The 19,445-nt window shown below is 39.5% G+C and overlaps 1 protein-coding gene across 2 annotated transcripts in view; it reads left to right on the top strand.

The window, feature by feature from the left end:
* The window catches only part of hipk3a (homeodomain interacting protein kinase 3a), a 67,504-nt gene that overhangs the window by 29,393 nt on the left and 18,666 nt on the right, over positions 1-19,445 (top strand). For both annotated transcript variants that reach the window (XM_063000815.1, XM_063000814.1), the window contains exon 3: positions 8,534-8,657. In XM_063000815.1, the coding sequence (XP_062856885.1) occupies positions 8,534-8,657 (124 nt within the window). The remainder of the gene's footprint in view (positions 1-8,533; positions 8,658-19,445) is intronic.

Genomic DNA, 19,445 nt, shown 5'->3' with positions numbered 1-19,445 from the left:
GGAAATATATAAAGCATAAATGATGCACTGTGTAAATAAAGCTTGCTTAACATCATAATGTTTGTGACCACAAGGTTCGTCATGTTCCTGTGTCTACAAGATCTGTGTAATGCCGGACATGTCAAACATGCAGTCAGTTTCTCCCGAACCTCACGCCAGGCTTTCTGTGATGTAAGGATGAAGATGTGACTGGGTGGAACATGCGCTGTTTGTTTGATTACATGCCTTCTTGCTCAAATTTGACTTGAGCTTATCGTCAATGGTTCTTAATAAAACACGTGAGCTTAAAGTTTGAGCGCTTTAGCTTTTTCGTGGAAGTGCTGCGATCGAGCCAGTCGCCAGTGTTAATTCAGCCATCACTGAATCAATATAATGATCTTGAAACTGGCTACAAGAAACAGGTTCTTGTAAGCTTGCGTTGAAAAACGAGCTGCCTTGTTGTTATTTAAGGCCCCTGCGTCGTTGAACTTTGCTCAGTCTTGTTTTAATTTGACACTCCTTCACTGTGAAGGTGTTGCGCTTGACATTTAGCATTGTGCTTCTCAAATGTTTTCCACTTAGCCTCCACAGCACCGAGTCTAGTTATTAATTTACTGAGATGCTTTATTAATCATTATACTCTCAGTGGAACTTGAGTGAACAGAATTCCAGTGTAATAGGTTATCCTACTTTTATTCGCCTTGCAGGTGCACATTGCAGGTATACGGTTACTGACTGACACAAATTTATAGCCACAACATAATTACTGTTCATCAGGTTTTTTTTTTTTCTTTTTTACTGTAAACTGTTTTCAGGTCATTATTAACACTGTAATATATGCTGTTGGTTTAGGGATATAATACTTGTTGCTAAGGTGTGTCTAAGTGTGTAAGATGTATACACAGTGATTGTATATCCCAGCAACACTGTTGCACATTTTACCATGACTTGTCAGTCACATCACGACAGTGCTACCTTCGTGTTGATGAACAGGGTGGCGTATGGCTGACAGTACTGACGGGACTTACTTACACAGTATAAATAAACAGCTTTGAGCCTAAATAACCAAGGCGGGTGCCCACTTGGCCATACTCATTGCATGTTGCAGGTTCATAAAATAAGTTTAAAAAAAATCAGTAAATAAAACGCGAGCACAAGGCTCAACTCGCCTTAAACTTTTATTCCTAGCCAAGCCTACTTGCCCGACATCAGCGTCTGACCTCTCAAAATCTCTTAGGGCTAAATAGACTCAAATCAGCACAGACATACTCCTATATCATGTGGAAAGCATTTTCAAAAAAGTTGAGGCTGTTGTAGCTGCAAAGTGTTACGTCAGTGCTCATGGTTTTGGATTGGAATGTCCGACAAGTTCATGATCAGCTGTCAACATAAATTTGGCCAGTTCGTCTGTATCTACTCAGATGAAAGCTCAGCGCTCTGTATTGCAGCAGTTGAAACTATTATTTAGGTTGCAGTGTGTTATGGGGGGCCGCAGAGGTGAAGCTGCTGCTGATGAAAAGTTTTTGGTGTGTTGGGAGAATAACTGCTCCCTGCAGTAAGAGATTAGATAAGCTCGGTCTGGGTGGGATTTATTTACAGAGAACTCTCTGCCTGGATCCCTCTGCCTCTCGCGCTCTTTTCACTCTCCCTCTTTCTCTTGCTTGCTCTCTCTTGTTCTCTCTCTTTTGCTTGTTCTCATTTTTGCTCCCTTGTGATATTTATCTGTTTCATGTACTTTTCTGCGTTTCCATTTAGGTTTTACATTTTTAATCTTTTATTTTATGATTTCAGAATAAGTGAAATGGGAAGTTCTGTATTTTGAATTCATTGCAACTGTGTGACTGATGCCTGAATGTAATTGATGGTGTTGGATAAGTGTTTAGACATTTGGATAATTGATCGTCATTAATTTAACTGACAAGCTAATGGCCTCCCATCAAAATATGTTACGCATCACTGAGTTTCATATCAACATGTCTTCATGCTTTATTCAGTAAATACTGGCTTAAACCACAGCTGAGCAAAACTAGTTTATTATTTTGAATGTAGATAAGGGCTAGATAACTTGATCAACCTTTATACAGGAGCATGATGCAAAATATTCAAACCATTTTGTAAATAACGTGACTAACAGGAACAAATGTTCAGAGTTTATCATGCAGTCTAAACCCATATTAATGCAAAACAGCTTCTATTTATGATTCTAATGTGTAACAGTTCTGGTATTCCTGATTTAAATACCTTAAATGAGTTAGGTTCAGGTAGGAGTTCAGGTTGGAACAGCTTTGTAAACATGCACATTAAAGGTGAAGTCAAATTAGCACTGATCCACCTCTCTGTAGTGCTTAGGAATTTGTAACTCAGTCAGCTGTTAGAAATTATTTCAGATGATATTTTAAGTAGTAATATGGAAGGGTGACCGATAATAATGTATATATTTATGTAACGTACACTTGCAGCCAGTCAGGGTGCACACTAGTCCATACACTGCCCTTCTGGGCTTGTGGATTATTAGAGGCGTTAGGATTGTGTAAAATTAATTACAGTTGAAACTGGGTTCTCCAACATAATCTGTTCCAGAGGGTTGGTTGAAAAGTGAATCAATTTTTCTCATAGGAATTAATGTATATTAGATTAATTAATTCCAAAGCATTTAAACCTGTATAATCTGCTCGCCCACCGTGTCAGCTCTAGTCATTCACAAGCTACAGTGTTGTGTTGTTTTCAGTAAAAGAACAGATTATTTATGTTGGCATAAATGCCATGCTGCTCCAATAGAGACAGTTTTGGCCAAAAACAATAGTTACAGGTCCAGTTCTTAAAGTCTAATCTCAGTCATGACAAATAATACATGATCTCGTTGAGACTGTTCTTAATAAAAATGCAACATCAGAAAAGAACAAAAATTCCTCTCCATTGTGCTTGTACTTGGTGCCCTGCTCAAGGTATTCCTGCCTTGTGTTCAGTGTTTTCCAATGAAATCGGACCTGCTGAGACCCTGACCCAATTAAGCAGTTGATCTTAATTATTTTAATAAATTATATTATACACTGATCAGCCATAACATTAAAACCACCTCCTTGTTTCTACAAACATTGTCCATTTTATCAGCTCCACTTACCATATAGAAGCACTTTGTAGTTCTACAATTACTGACTGTAATGCTGATGGAGTTTTTAAATACCTCACTGTCACTGCTGGACTGAGAATAGTCCACCAACCAAAAAAATATCCAGCCAACAGCGCCCTGTGGGCAGCGTCCTGTGACCACTGCTGAAGGTCTAGAAGATGACCAACTCAAACAGCAGCAACAGATGAGCGATCGTCTCTGACTTGACATCTACAAGGTGGACCAACTAGGTTGGAGTGTCTAATAGAGAGTGGAGTGGACACGGTATTTAAAAACTCCAGCAGCGCTGCTGTGTCTGATCCACTCATACCAGCACAACACACACTAACACACCACCACCATGTCAGTGTCACTGCAGTGCTGAGAATGATCCACCACCCAAATAATACCTGCTCTGTGGTGGTCCTGTGGTGGTTCTGACCATTGTAGAACAGGGTGAAAGCAGGTTAAAAAGGTATGTAGTGAAACAGATGGACTACAGTCAGTAATTGTAGAACTACAAAGTGCTTCTATATGGTAAGTGGAGCTGATAAAATGGACAGTGAGTTTAGAAACAAGGAGGTGGTTTTGATGTTATGGCTGATCAGTGTATTAATAGCCACACAGGATTCCTCTTCATGGTCTAAAGTTACTTCTAAAACGACATTTTGTTGAACTACTTCTTAACTTGTGGGTCCATATTTGTAAGCAGGCTGATATTGATATCTCATCTCTGAAAGCAGCTCAACTTGTGGCCCCATTTGCTGATAAACATGTGTTTAGAAGTTTTCTTTGCCAACCCAAGCCTTTTATGACTAGAACTAGTTTTATTGCTTTAGCACGCTGATATCTGAATTCATTCTGTACTTTTTTGTATTTTGAAAATGTCCTTGAACAGGCCGTCCTTCCAGTATCTTTGGGTGGTTTTGATGCAGGGACTTTTTGTCCTTATTTTCAGCAACGCCTGCTGTTTAACATTAAAACTAAACGTTTATTCACACTTTTATAAAAACAATTTGCACAGGAATTACAGCTGACAGGTCGTTTCTTGACGATTTTCTCAGGAAATTATAAATTTCAGCATCTGATCTTAACATCAGATCATTTTTACAGTTTGCCGACTGGAAGACTGAAAACATGCCTCTTCAAACAAACTGTCATTGACTCTTGGCTACTTGATAAGGAAGCTTGTTTGGGAGTTTACTTTGTGAACAGTGATGCAAGTTTTCTAGCTAATTTTTAACTGATAACCAACGGGCTTATAGTGTCCCATTGAAATATAAAACACATCACAGAGTTTCATGTAAACAAGTCTTCTTGGCTCAGTGGGTAGCACTGTCGCCTCACGGCAAGAAGGTCCTGGGTTCGATCCCCAGGTGGGGCGGTCCGGGTCCTTTCTGTGTGGAGTTTGCATGTTCTCCCCGTGTCTGCGTGGGTTTACTCCGGGTGCTCCGGTTTCCTCCCATAGTCCAAAGACATGCAAGTGAGGTGAATTGGAGATACTGAATTGTTCATGACTGTGTTTCATATGACCTTGTGAACTGATGAACCTTGTGTAATGAGTAACTACCGTTCCTGTCATGAATGTAACCAAAGTGTAAAACATGACGTTAAAATCCTTATAAACAATAAACATAAACAAGTCTTCTTGCTTTATTAAATGAAACTCAGTGGCAGGCAGGGAGCATGGCAGTAATGTACTGTAGAACAGTAAGATGAACACAGTGACCAGAACCAGTTCAGCATCCAGAATGTAGATTTCACACCCAAGTCTGGGTGTGCTAACTAAACATGCAAACGAAGTGCTAACTAAACATGCTAAACAAAATAGAGATGTGGTCTGTATATTAAATCTCTTTAGACAGCATTGGTGTAGGTAGAATTAAATGATAAGCAGAGTTTTACTTTAATATTGGAGAATGATGCAAATATTCACATGATATTGATAAAACAAATGTTACACAGATCAAACTCCAACAGCTTGTGATCATTTTATTGAGTAATAGTTCCGTCATTCATTATTTAAACATGAAATTCATACATGAAAAATGAAATTCTTTCCTGTTTATAATTAGATCTGAGTCAAGCTTGTAAGCAGAGTTGGCGCATGCACGCTCAGGGTGGGTAGGGACACGTTTCAGATCATGTTTGTTATTACTTTGTATAGACTCTTAATTGAAATCGAGGATCAGCTATTGGAAATAAATCAAATTGAAATTTCAACTGACAGCATAAATCAAACAACAAGCTTTTTGGTGGTTAGTTTATCATTGGCAGCCCTGCTTGTGAAGTAGTTTTTGACAAGTCGGTTTAGTAAGGCCTGTGCCAGCCTGCATACGTATTCAAATTCTTAATATAGAATTCATACAGACAGTTGTAGACGTGTGGACCTGAACGATCATCCGTGGCGAGCCATAAATACAGGAGCAACTGAAAGAAAGCGAGAATTGTTGTTTGCATAAACACTTAAAGTATTCAGACAATAGATATAAATATATACTTTGTGTTCTACCGGCAAAAAAACCCCAAAACAAAACACCACGGTTGTTACCTTCTAAGTCCCTTTTTTAAAAACACCATTAAAAAGGTGTTCATTGGACCAAAGCACACATTTCTACTCGTTTCCACATGTCAGCACATCTCAGATGAGCTTGAGGCCAGAGACGTTGGTCTTGTTTTTGGATGTTGTTGATTTTTGACCTACACATTGCGGAGTAGAGTCTGAACTTGCATTTCTAGATGCAGATATGTAACTTGTGTTTACTGACAAACATCGAGGGATCTAAGGTCACAGACTATCAGATTTTTTCTGAATGTTTTAATAATGTTATGAGAAGTGCTCCGGGGACTTTGCAGTGGTGTGCTAGCAGGTTAGACTGCTGAGTGTTCGAGCTCACGAGTTTAGATCTGAACAGAACCACCGGCCTGGCCGAGTGTCCACACAAACACACTTTAGGAGTTTAGTCCCCTCCTACTGGCACTGGATTTGCGATCTCATGGACATGGAGCTTTGCGTGGCTCTGGCAGGTGATAACACTAGTAGGTGATAAGAAGCGCCTGCAGATTGGGGGTGGGGGTGGTGAACCGACTCTACTTGATCAGATGGAGGGTTATGCAAGTGGCAAGTGAATTGTAAATGACAAGGAGATAAGGGGGGGGGGGGATAAATAAATTAATGAGTAAAGTTATAGACTGTAGATTGTGAAATCTCTAAATTCATTATAAGGCCGCATGGAGAAATGTGGTTCTTTAACTGTTGGATTATTTGCTCAAAATGTTTACCTTTGACTAGGGACGTAACGATGCACCACAAGACAGTTAAAAATCGGTGCACATGTGCCATGATTCGGTTATTCATTTAAAATGAATCGATATTCACTTTAGACAGCAGAGGGCACTTGACAAAGTTGCCAGGTAGGGGATTTTCCAGCCAGATTTATTTATGTAAGGATACTTTATTTGTATTATTTATTTATTCATATAATGTGGGATTTGTTTTAAAATTTCATTAGTTTTTTTACACAATAAGCATTATTTGGCATAGTTTGTACCTACCTCAGAAATAAAAGGGCATTCATTATTTAGATAAATAAAAGATAAAGACAAATACAGTATTTCATTTTATTTTTTAAGAGAAATAATAAAAGGAAACTTTGTCATTTGTCTTCAATTTCATTATATTTAAAAAATCGTATCGTGAACCCAGTATCGTGTATCATTACATTCCTACCTTTGACCCATCTTTCCTTGTAAACAGCAAGCCTTTTGGTAAGCTTGTCAATCGTTTGGTCTTTGGTCTTTTAGCTGTTTTAATAATAATAATAATAATACATTTTATTTATATAGCGCTTTTCAAGATACTCAAAGACGCTTTACATAAGACAAATAATCAAAACAAATACGTACATACACCATACAAATCATAGTACAAAATCAAAATAGTACATCAACATCAAGAATAATTAAGATAAAAACAAAGAGAGCAGCATAAGACAGTTCATTAAAAATTAGCTAAATTATGAGAGAGAACAACAAATATAGAACAATTTCTTAAAATTAGACAGAAACAGGACAGATTTACATGCAATCAGGAAACTGAAAACTTTACAAGTTTTAGGATCTAGGACTTCACATTTCTGTCGTGATCTAAGTATAAAAACTATTAAAAAGAATAGCAAAAATAAAAGCATTTATTTCGTGTTGTTACAAGTTAAATGCCATATTGAATAGATGAGTTTTGAGAAGTGACTTGAATTTGGACAGGTCAGGACAATCTCGTAGGTGTTTGGGGAGAGCATTCCATAAAGATGGAGCAGCTATGGAAAAGGCCCTGTCACCCCAGGTCCGGTGCTTGGTCCTAGAGGGTATGGACAGTAGGTTAGCCTCAGAAGAGCGAAGGCTACGGGAGGGAATGTGCTGATGGAGCAGGTCGGTGAGGTAGGATGGGGCCTTTAGCGGGAAATTAAAAAAAATCCGTGAAAATGATCACTGTAACAGTTTACAAATCACTGCTTTCTGTATAAACATTTCATCTACTGGCACAGCTTTTCTGGAACTGGGGTTGTATCTAACCTACAGAAACGACAAACGCTCATCTATAAATGTAACACCTTCATTTAAGTCTAACACATTAGTTTAATTAGTCTGTATATGGCCAGGTAATCTACCATGAAACTTTGCATCAAAATTCTTGTGGCTTTAGACATAAAGAAAACCCTAGACGTTTTCCCTGCATAGCTTTTTAGCTGAGTTTGATATGCTTCCACACGTGGTATGACGTGTTGACTGAGCTCTGTCACCGACAGCCGTGCCCTGATCACCCCCACGGTGGCCTTCAGCAACTACATCATCCGGTCTGTCGCTAGGCAGCCAGCATTTATTCCCTAGTTGTCAAGGCAGCTGATGTGTTGTGGTGATGTCAGAAGTCCTGCTCGACTGTGAATGTAATGTTGTGTGTGTGTGTGTGTGTGTGTGTGTGTGTGTGTGTGTGTGTGTGTGTGTGTGTGTGTGTGTGTGTGTGTGTGTGTGTGTGTGTGTGTGTGTGTGTGTGTGTGTGTGTGTGTGTTTGAGCGAGCACAGGAAGAATGCTTCATTAGGCTCATTGTGATTCCCTCACATTATTAAACTTGGTGAAATTAGCAAGTTTTTGTTAATTCAATTTAATAAATATTGTCCCAAAGTCATGTTGTTTGCTCCTGCTTGTCATGTGACCCAATTTAATGGGCACTTATTCAGAAACTATTCGAGTTCAGTGGTATATTTAGTCGTTATCCTTTGCTCTGTATGCTCTGCCATGTCTGTGTGGTTGTTTATGTTTTGTCTGACCTTATTTAAAGGCCCTTTGAGTACCATTCATAACAAATCATGCAGCCCTGAGCTGTCCAGTCAACAGCCAGTTGTCAGAGTAACCGCTCCACTAACGCTGTACGTGTTCTGTTATTGCAGGGCGCCAGAGATCATCTTGGGTTTGCCCTTTTGTGAGGCCATAGACATGTGGTCACTAGGCTGCGTCATCGCTGAGCTGTTTCTCGGTTGGCCGCTCTACCCCGGAGCCCTGGAGTATGACCAGGTAACTTTTTTTCTGTTTTATTTATGCATTGTCTTCCATTTTCTCCCAATTTAGCGTAGTCAATGGGTGTGTTCAAAAAACTAGTGCGCTCTCTACATAGACGCATTTTACGTCATCCTGTGCACGCTCCCGAGAATGAGGCTGTTCGAAATCCTAGATGCCTCAATATGCTCACTAGTAATGCTATTTTGACTGAAGAACGAGGAAGCATTCGATGCTGCTTTGGCAGTGAAGGTGATCCCAGTATTCAGTGCGGCACAACTTTTCTCACAGAAAAATAAAAGAAAAATAAAGTTATTTTCGAGTTATTTTCAAACGTAAATAAATTACCATTGACTTTTAATTTGTATAAACTTGCACAAGTGTCGTTTATTTGCAAATTTGGGCTTGTCAGCGAATTTAACCGTTTTTGGTACACGGAGGGAGACGTTAGTTGACATGCTTGCTCGTTGTGCCACCTCATCCTATTGGTTTGAATGGCTTGAGGCTAACTGTGTTAGCTTAGTACGCGGAAACTGATGGAATCGCTGTCTGAGTAGCGCATTCAAATAATCTGACTTATAAGTCAATTACTTATTAGAATGCTCTCTACTTAGGCAGCTGCCTATGTAGGCAGTAAGACAGCAGCAGGTGGGTATATTGCTGCTCACACCTCCTCCGACCCACGCGCAGCCCTTAGCGGAACCCTTTTTCACCAATTCATTCTGCACAGGCGCCTCTCTATCTGCCGGTCAGGGTCCTTACTCGGCGTTTGAAGACCCCACCCACATAGTCCGGTCATCCTACCCTAGCAGAACCGTGTCTGCTGCAGGCACTGCCAATTATGCCCGCTAGATGGCGCCCAGCCGACCGGTGGCAACACCGGTGCACCACGTAACTCAGTTTAACGGTTTTCTCTAGTTAACTGGCATCTGTAAGCTGTACATTTCGAATGTGTTGTGTGGGATTGTTGCTCGGCCAAGATTACATCTAGGGTTATTATTATTATTTCCCCATGTAGCAAAATTCCATGTTTGATACATAAAATGGTATATAGTTTTCTACATTCACTAGATGTTGATGATCAGCCAGGCCATCAATGCTCGTGTTTGCTTCTTTAGTTTTGTACCAGCACTATTGGGCTACAGTAATATTACAATATAATATAAACATCATATAAGTCGTTTTCTAAAGCCAAAGGTTCCAAATTTAAAGCCCAGGGTTTACAGTTTCTAAGTTTGCCTTGCTAAAATCAACCCGGACATGCAAAGTAGATCAAACTCAAAATAAATGCATGAAGCTTTGTACACATGCAGGGGTATTTAATCCCCCAAGAAAGTTGAATAGCAATCATAAAGCCTGCAAACCAAAATAAATGTCTGAATAGGGTTCAGCTACATTTCTTTCAGCAAGTGGCAGCACTTTTTCATTCAAATCTTTCAGTCTTGGCTGTACCACACCCACTTTGCATGTGAACACAAGTCTGTTTGCAGCAACTATTAATACTGCAGAGCTATTTTTGAACCCCTTTACCGGCTTCTCCCACCCCCTTTTTCTATATAAAGGAAATTTAATACATCCCAGACTGCCCCTTCTCTTAAAACATGAGCTGTAATTAAATTGTGTGTGAGAGAGAGAGAGAGAGAGAGAGAGAGAGAGAGAGAGAGAGAGAGAGAGAGGTTCACGCATTAGCTTAATAATATAGTAAATTCCAGACTTTCAATTTAAAGTCCAGGTCATACCTGAAGTTTTTCTGAAGCAAATAATCATATGCTGGGTACAACAACACTGTGGGCTCCTGGGGAACGAGAGAGCAGATCAGGCAGCAAAGAAAGCCACATGCATACCAGATCCCATCAATGGACAGCAAACCTATACTAAACTCATATATCAACGACAAATGGAAAACAAATGGAATACACACCAGAATTATAACCTATATGAAGCTAATCCCATTATTGAAGGAAAAAATGCTGACCTGCCTTAAAAACTGCTGAGTGCACAAGATGCCGTATTGGACACACCAGAATAATGTACATGTTTCTGATAAATCATGCAGAGCAGAGAAACAGATGGACTACATTCAGTAATTGTAGAAATACAAAGTGCTTCTATATGGTAAGTGGAGCTGATAAAATGGACAGTGAGTGTAGAAACAAAGAGGTGGTTTTAATGTTATGCCTGATCGGTACATAGACAACAAACGATAAACAGAATAGAGAATAAAAGACATATTACAACCTTTCCTGTCATGAACATGGCCCAAGGGCAGACATGGTGTTCAAAACTAAACACTAAACTAAACTGAAGCAAATACTCCTCTGTTGAACCAAACATTCATCCCACACTAGCAATTTATCAAAACCGTGGTACTTGAGCCAATGTTTTATTCTGTACTTGCCTTACTACCTGTTTTTGTTTTCTGTTAATGATTCATTTTAGTCACCCACATAAATAAAGCATAAACTCCACAAAGCCCCAGCATTCCAGGGGATTAAATTATCATTAAAATAGCATTTGTGTTAAAAATACTCATTAGATTTTGTATCTAAATGCATGAAATGAGACTCTACTGCATTAGTCTTCTTATTGCTGATATGCAAATAGATTTCTATGATACCCACGAAAACAAGGAGGAACCAGACTCATTACATTGCTCTGTCTTAACCTGGTCTACTTAGTTTCATATCTGATCAGTTTTATTCATGTAGAATAAATAATACTGGCGCTCTAGTGCATTTTATATGAAAGAGTGATATTTGAGACACAACCACAGACCAATTTTATTTGCTTCATGGCAATATGAGGGGTAAATGGGCACAAACATGCTGATTATTCACCCTCTCACTGTTTCAGTCAGGCTCCAAATGACTTAGATTTCTGCACAACACTAGACAAGGCACCCTCGCAGCTAGTTAGTGCTGTTTGGAGAACCCTATGCAAGAGCCACACCAAAGCATCAGTTTCTGTTAAACCATTGTGAAATTGTGGATGGGGCTTTTCGTAACAAAATGCTTCGTGTTCCTGCAAAAGCCTGTGCCTGTGTGTGCTCAGCTCTCACCTGGAGCTGGAGTACTATTACAAAGGCAAATGGCATCAGATTAGTCAAAGCCACAATTGGGGCTTTCAGCAGCGGCGTCATGGCTGCCCCAACCCAGGCTTTGAGTAACAGAGAGCAAAGCAAACATGCACATTATGTTATACTGGGTGTAGCCTTGTAGCGTTGCTGTGATTAGAAAACGTGTTGCTATAGCAAAAAGTAGTACGGCGGTTTTGATTGCTTTAACATGACGTCTGCGCCGGCCTGGCACACTCTTGTGCTTCTAGAGATCCATTAAACGACATGTATTTTTTTTCTTTGTAGACTCTGGGACAGTTTTTCTCACAGACACTTAGGTAAAGCAGTGGCTAGGCTTTTTCTGTGTTCATTTAAAATGTTTTATTTATTACATTTTTTAAAGCACATAAGTAAATAGGATTGTAGGGCTGCATTCACATGATACACGGCAAAACCGCTTTTCCTTTCCTTTTTCCTTTTTTGCAGCTTGCCATTCAGTTCATTTAGATCATCGCTAAACAATGAGGCAGATTGTTTATATGGAATAATTAAAAAAAGAAGCACAGACATAGTGGAGAGATACTGATTCTCACTGTATTATACTTTAAATTTGAATCATGGCATTGTGAGGAAAAATGTGGCACTGTGACTAGTGAGCTGGAAGATCTTTGTAGATCTGTGGCTTTGTAGATCTTCAATAAGATTGAATTCTTAACCCTTTGGTTTAAGCAATTTAGTTTCATAAAGTTTCTTCTTTTTTTCTTCTCATGTTTCCAAATGATGAGTTTTGTTGTTTTAAACTAAAATGTTTCATACAAATGTACTGTTAGTCAATAGTAGGGATGTAACGATGCACCACAAGACAGTTCAAAATCGATTCACATGTGTAATGATTTAAATCAGTTCACATGTATAATGAATCGATATTCACTTTAAACAGCAGAGGGCGCTGGCGCTATTCACCTCGCCTGGTTGACGTCACTACAGGGTGGATTGCCAGGTTCAGAATTTTCCAGCCAAATGTATTTATGTGAGGATACTTTCTTTATTTTTATTATTCATTTATTTATTTTATGTGGGATTTAATTCATTTGTTTTTTTTTACACAAAAAGGGAAATGTGCAGCATTGTTTTGCATAGTTTGTACCTACTTTAAAAATAAAAGGGCATTCATTATTTAGATAAATAAAAGATAAGCACAAATACAGTTTTATTTAATTTTTTTAAGAGAAATAATAAAAAAGAAACTTTGGAATTTGTCTTCAATTTAATTTTGTTTAAAAAATCGGGAAAAAATTTGTTTCGTGAATCGCATCGCACCGTGGGTAGAGTGTATAGTTACATCCCTAGTCAACAGTGTTTATTGTTTTCTTGTTTCTCAGTGGCACAGGCAGACTTATTAAATTGCTTTGTCTTAACCTGGTCTACTGACTTTTATATTTGATTATTTAGGTTCGTGGAAAATAAATAATGCAGTTCACTTTATATTTATAAGAGTGATACACAACCACAGACCACTTGTCTTTGCTTCGTGGCAATATGAGGGGGAAATGGGCACAAACATGCTGATTATTCAGACGAAAGTGGTTTTGCTGTATTTTATGTGAGCGGCAACATGCGCCCAGCCCCTCGGTGAACAAAGTGCAAAACACAAAAGATGCAAAAAAAAAAAATGCAAAAGTTGATCGACTAATCTCGTTTAACTATTCTCAAGACCCACTGTTCACACGGTTCTCATTATTATGTCATTTTAATCTTGATAAAAGTTATATGAAGTATTTTTTGGTAATAGACTGATGGGTTAGTGGGTAAATGATAGTAGTGGTAGTCTTTCCTGACTGTAATTTGAAACTTTTTTTCGCCAGGAAGAGGTGTGCGGTTTAAAAGTGATACCCATCTGTAAATGCACTGTGGTGGGAAAAATACAAATCAAGACCGTGGCAAATGTTTCAGAGGGAAACTCCAAACAAAATTTTCACTGTTAGTCAACCTAGCTAGTCAGATCTAGTGGGAAGCGTATAAATGAAAAATCTGTAGGTTACACTTAAAATTACTCATCAAATTATTCAGATATTCATATGGGGCAAACCATAGCCTAGTATTTAAGGTATTGGACTAGTAATCAGAAGGATGCTTGTTCAAGCCCAACTACTGCTAGGTTGCTGCTGTTGGGCCCTTGAGCAAGGCCCTTAACCCTCAATTGCTCAGACTGTAGATAGTAACTGTACTGTAAGTCACTGGATAAAAGCGTCTGCTAAATACCAAAAATGTAAATGTGATATAGCATTCCAACTAGGTGTGATGAACCTGTTATTAAACTATTTATTTAGTTATTCTCTTGGTTAAACAGTTAATTACGTCAATTTAAATAAATAACACTGTGTTACATAAGTGTTGCATCACATCACATGGAATCAAGGCTTGATGAACAATGTCCTAGCTCTCCCAGCCCAGGTTTTGAATGTATTCCAAGCCAGGACTGCTAATCATAGAAGTATTTCAACAGAAATGATCAGAAATCACTGATGATTATCAGCTTCTACTGCAACTTGCATCAGAGATTATGAATATCCTTTAGCCCTAATCTAAGGCAGATCTCACAGGATGCTGCTTAGTGTAGCGTTCAAGTTTTCCACGATACGCGGTAAACCACTTTCTGCTGGCTGTACCACTGAGCACCGAGCTTGAATTAATAACCAGTACTAAAAGTTAGCTCTTCCTTGTCACCATTTGGAGACGTGGTAAAAAAAAAAAAGAGAATAAAGTTGGTTAATGAAACTTTGTTGAAAGTTGCTGTCAAAAATATAAACCCAGACTTCACATTTTACAGTTTAATCAGACTGAACTTTGAGCTCAGGGATAAGTGGTAAAAATCAAGCGTCAAAGCAGTAAGTGTTAACAGTGGGTGATGCTCAAGGTAGCACAGCGGTGAGGTTAGTGGTACAGACTCACTATATACGAAACAAACACGGTTTTGCTACGTATCATGTGAATGCAACCAAATAGCCAGCTGCTTTCCTCAGGTTATATAAAAGTGAATCAATAGCGCTGTCCTGTTTACTTGTATTAGTCTGTAACTCAGAGCCGTGTTGTGGATCTACAATATATTCAAACTCATTAAGCCACACTGTGATATAGAGCACTCGTGGGTCTCTTAAATTTATGTGACAAACAAAATGAAGGACAGCCGTTAAAGAGAACTTCTTCTGTCGTCTGCAATCAGTTACATTTATGTGGACATTTTAATCAAATATTAAGAATATTATATTAAGAATATTTGCAGTTTTTTAGATTTTTAAAACAATATAAAGTGCTATATTCATCTTTAAATCTTCATTTTAATTATTTCTTTTTATGAATGTTGTGGTGTAACATTTCAGTCATTTCTCCCACCTGTAGTTTGATTTGTGTTAGTTAAGGCTGGTAGTCTGATGCCCGTTGGCAGAGGCGCCTGTTCTGTGCTGACTGTAAAGTTTGGGCTGTGCCAGACTTGGGTCCGATTCCACTCCACGCAGCAAAATGTATTTATAACAGAAAGCCGCAGCCGTCTCTTGGCCCTGCACAAACACTTTTTTCCCCCAGTCTGCACTATCAGCAGGTTCTCACTTCAATGCTTTCTGTGTTTGCACGGTGGCAACCCGATCGCGTAACTACAACTCCCTCATGATGCCCCAAACAGTAACGGTGCTCGTTTCACGAGGCATTTAAAGCCGTAGCGCTTGTAAAATGAGACGAGGTGTCTCGGCAAAAAGGGAAAAAAAGACAGAGGGAGGAATAAACGGGACAAATGAAAAATCAAGTCTTTTCTCTCAGCCATGCAGGCCTTTGTTGTGGCTTTTGTTTTTAACGTCAGAGGCCGCCTGTGGTGCAGTTCTACGAAGTGGCAGTTTCTTTTTAGTAACCTCTGAGACATTTAGAAAACAAACAAACAAACTTGTTGCTGGTGAACACAAGATCCCTGAACTGCTACAACTCGCAAGTGTCTTTAAAAAGCAAATATATTGTGTTATAATGTGCAAAGAGGTGATACTTTTATTTTGGAAGATGAAATCAGGAGCTTTGTTTAAACCTGTCCTTAAGCATTGACAGCGATGGGGTGTGGATGGAGAATGAGAGCATGTTTAAGTTTTACAGTCCACTTAATCAATAGCCTTTTAAGGAATAGTTTGGCATGCACAAACAAGCACATAAGTCATAAGTCAAATTACATTTGCTCTTATTGAAGTAAAAAAAACAAACAAAACAAACAAAAAAACAAAACAGCTTTGCTGAATGTTTAGTACATGGTCTAAAGGACACGGTAGAGCCCTTAAAGGAGAGGTTTGGCCAAAACTGTTTCTTTATTTTGTGAATTTATTTAGTCTACAAGATGTTTGAATGATTTTGGTATACAAGTCAAACGTATTTAACAGTAATAGAAGCCCAAAATCCCTATTTACTCCTGTCATATACACCAATCAGTCATAACATTAAAACCACCTCCTTGTTTCTACACTCACTGTCCATTTTATCAGCTCCACTTACCATATAGAAGCACTTTGTAGTTCCACAATTACTGACTGTAGTCCATCTGTTTCTCTACATACTTTTTTAGCCTGCTTTTACCCTGTTCTTCAATGGTCAGGACCCCCACAGGACCACCACAGAGCAGGTATTATTTAGGTGGTGGATCATTGTCAGCACTGCAGTGACACTGACATGGTGGTGGTGTGTTAGTGTGTGTTGTGCTGGTATGAGTGGATCAGACACAGCAGCGCTGCTGGAGTTTTTAAATACCGTGTCCACTCACTGTCCACTCTATTAGACACTCCTACCTAGTTGGTCCACCTTGTAGATGTGAAGTCAGAGACGATCACTCATCTATTGATGATGTTTGAGTTGGTCATCTTCTAGACCTTCATCAGTGGTCACAGGACACTGCCCACGGGGCGCTGTTGGCTGGATATATTTATGGTTGGTGGACTATTCTTAGTCCAGCAGTGAAAGTGAGGTGTTTAAAAACTCCAGCAGCGCTGCTGTGTCTCATCCACTCATACCAGCACAACACACACTAACACACCACCACCATGTCAGTGTCACTGCAGTGCTGAGAATGATCCACCACCCAAATAATACCTGCTCTGTGGGGGTCCTGACCATTGAAGAACAGCATGAAAGGGGGCTAACAAAGCATGCAGAGAAACAGATGGACTACAGTCAGTAATTGTAGAACTACAAAGTGCTTCTATATGGTAAGTGGAGCTGATAAAATGGACAGTGAGTGTAGAAACAAGGAGGTGGTTTTAATGTTATGGTTGATCGGTGTATAGTTAGGAGTATGTTTTTGGTGGGTGTGGTAGCACAGCTGAAATGTCTTTCATCAGCATTTGGTTCATTAAAAGAGGGTTTAACTGTTTTGTTGTTTTGTACTTTAAATGCTTTGTCAGACTCAGTAGTACTTGCAGGAATTGTAATTGAACCCAGTTTGCAGGATGCTTAACCAAGCTAGAACAAAACTTTGGCTAAAAAGTCACAAACAAAAAGGTTTGTGGGAAATAAAAGTGGTGCCCAAAATCAGCCTGCAGCAGTGAAAGTGGGTGAAAAAGAAATAAAAGCTGGTGACAATATGGCAAGCTGCTCAGAGCGCCTGTGCCAACCAAGTTTCGCTCTTGCCCCGCGTGGATCCATGTGCTTTGACCTTCCACACAGAGCCATCACACTTCCTCTACGGCGGTTCAATCACCCAGAGCGTTTATCTCGTGGCAGTCAAAATGTGAGAAAACAGGTTGCCAACAGAGGATTTGGCAAAGCTGTGATGATTTGGTTGTGACTAACACCTTCATCTGGAGTAAATTATTTCTTAATGACTGGCACAGCAGGTGGACCCATTACATACGATTAATGATTTTACATGATCCAGGCCAGAGATTCACATTTAAATTCAGTAATTGCTGCCGCTCAGGTGGCGCAGCGGCAAAAACACACACACGCTGGAACCAGAGCTGGGATCTCGAATACATCATATCGAATCTCACCTGCCGGCTAGGCTGAGCAGCCGCACGAACAATGATTGGCCTGTTGTTCAGATATGGGCGGGACTAAGCCGGATGGGGTCTCTCTCTCATGACTGGTGCAATTACGAACCCTGCTGGCCGATCGATGGAGTGCTCTCAGGGTGTGTCTCTCCGTACACAACGCTGAGCTGCACTGCACTCGTCAAAGTGCAGGTGATAAGATGCATACGGCATGCTGCCCACGTGTCGGAGGGGGCGTGGGTTAGCTTCGTTCTCCTCAATCAGAGCGGGGATCGGCATTGATGGAGAGAAAGCATGACGCAATCGGGATTCAGGGTGTGTCTCTCCGTTAAAAGGGGAGAAAATGCATAAACAAAATATATATATAAAAAAAATTCAGTAATTGCTTCTTGTCTGAGCTATCCGTAAAGAGTAACCCTGTACGATTGTCATCTGCTGTAGTCATGGTGCAGGAGCCCAACATGTTAATTTAGGAAGTCAACAAAGCCCTAACATGTGGATTTATACTGCTGAGGACTGAGCTTCCATGTAAAGCTCTGTGTTCATGGAGGGAAAAAATCCAGCCACAGGGCGTCTGGAATGTGAGCTCCAAACCCTAAACAGTACAAGACGTTTGTGTTTATATTTAATAGTGGTGATTAAGTTGTGGGTTATTATTTTGGTTCTACATCAAGCCATGCCACTGGTGTGACAGTGGAATTATTACTGTCCGGACAAGAGGAACCACACTGACGGAACCACACTGACCTTTAAAAAAAAAAAAAATAAAAAAAAAATAAAATAAAATAAAAAAAAGGAAATAATAATACACCACTATAAAATGCTGTGGAACGTTATCCTAGCCATATTTTCCTCTTTTGCTTGAACTGATCTTAAATAATCACAGCCATGTGTTATTTATCGACATCAAGCTTTGTTTGACTGTAAAACTTCCTGTAATTTAATATCTATTGTTTTTATTACTATGCCTATTCATATTACTATCAGTATGAACGGAAAGACGTTCTTTGTTAAAGCTATACACCGCTAGAAAACATCACATCACACTCCCTTTAAAAAGAGGCATGTTACTCATGGAAGTTCATCCAGATGACTGATAAACAAATTGTTTTGGCAGACATAGAAAGTTTCGTAGCCACATTTCCGTTTAGTAAATACAGACTTGTCATGGCAGATATCTTTCTCATGGCTTCAGATACATCAGCTCATAACACTTCTTGTTTATCCTTAACGTGCACGCACACACCCTCACGCACGTACGCACACACTTTACAGCAGGGGTGGGGAACCTTTTCTCCACCGAGGGCCAGATTAATAATTACATATCTGGTCACGGGCCACATACTACAATGATGCAACATACAGCCAAATAATACAGGCTTTATAAATCATGCTGATGGCATGTAGTGCTTATATTTGATCTCAGACTTACCTTATCATCATTTCAATGTGACGGTTGTGAATGTTTGGTCTTGACCAGCTGTGGAATATCTGGGGGCAATGATGTCTTGGCAACACGCAACTGGTTCTCCAAGTTGATGTCTGTTAGTCTTGAACGCAGTTGGTTTTTTGCAAATGACAGCTTTAAGAAGAACTGTTTACAGTGGTATGTGGTTCCAAACAGTGATGCCATCTTAAGTGCATGTTTCCTTAAATTTGGAAATTCCTGAGCACTTATATTTCGCATGTAAAATTCTAGCAGGTCCATGTTGCTGTGCCTGGCACGTAACTGACAGT

This window comes from Trichomycterus rosablanca, chromosome 8 (genome assembly GCF_030014385.1).
Source record: "Trichomycterus rosablanca isolate fTriRos1 chromosome 8, fTriRos1.hap1, whole genome shotgun sequence".
In the NCBI taxonomy this organism is placed as follows: domain Eukaryota; kingdom Metazoa; phylum Chordata; class Actinopteri; order Siluriformes; family Trichomycteridae; genus Trichomycterus; species Trichomycterus rosablanca.
This window is presented reverse-complemented; position numbering and strand designations above follow the sequence as displayed.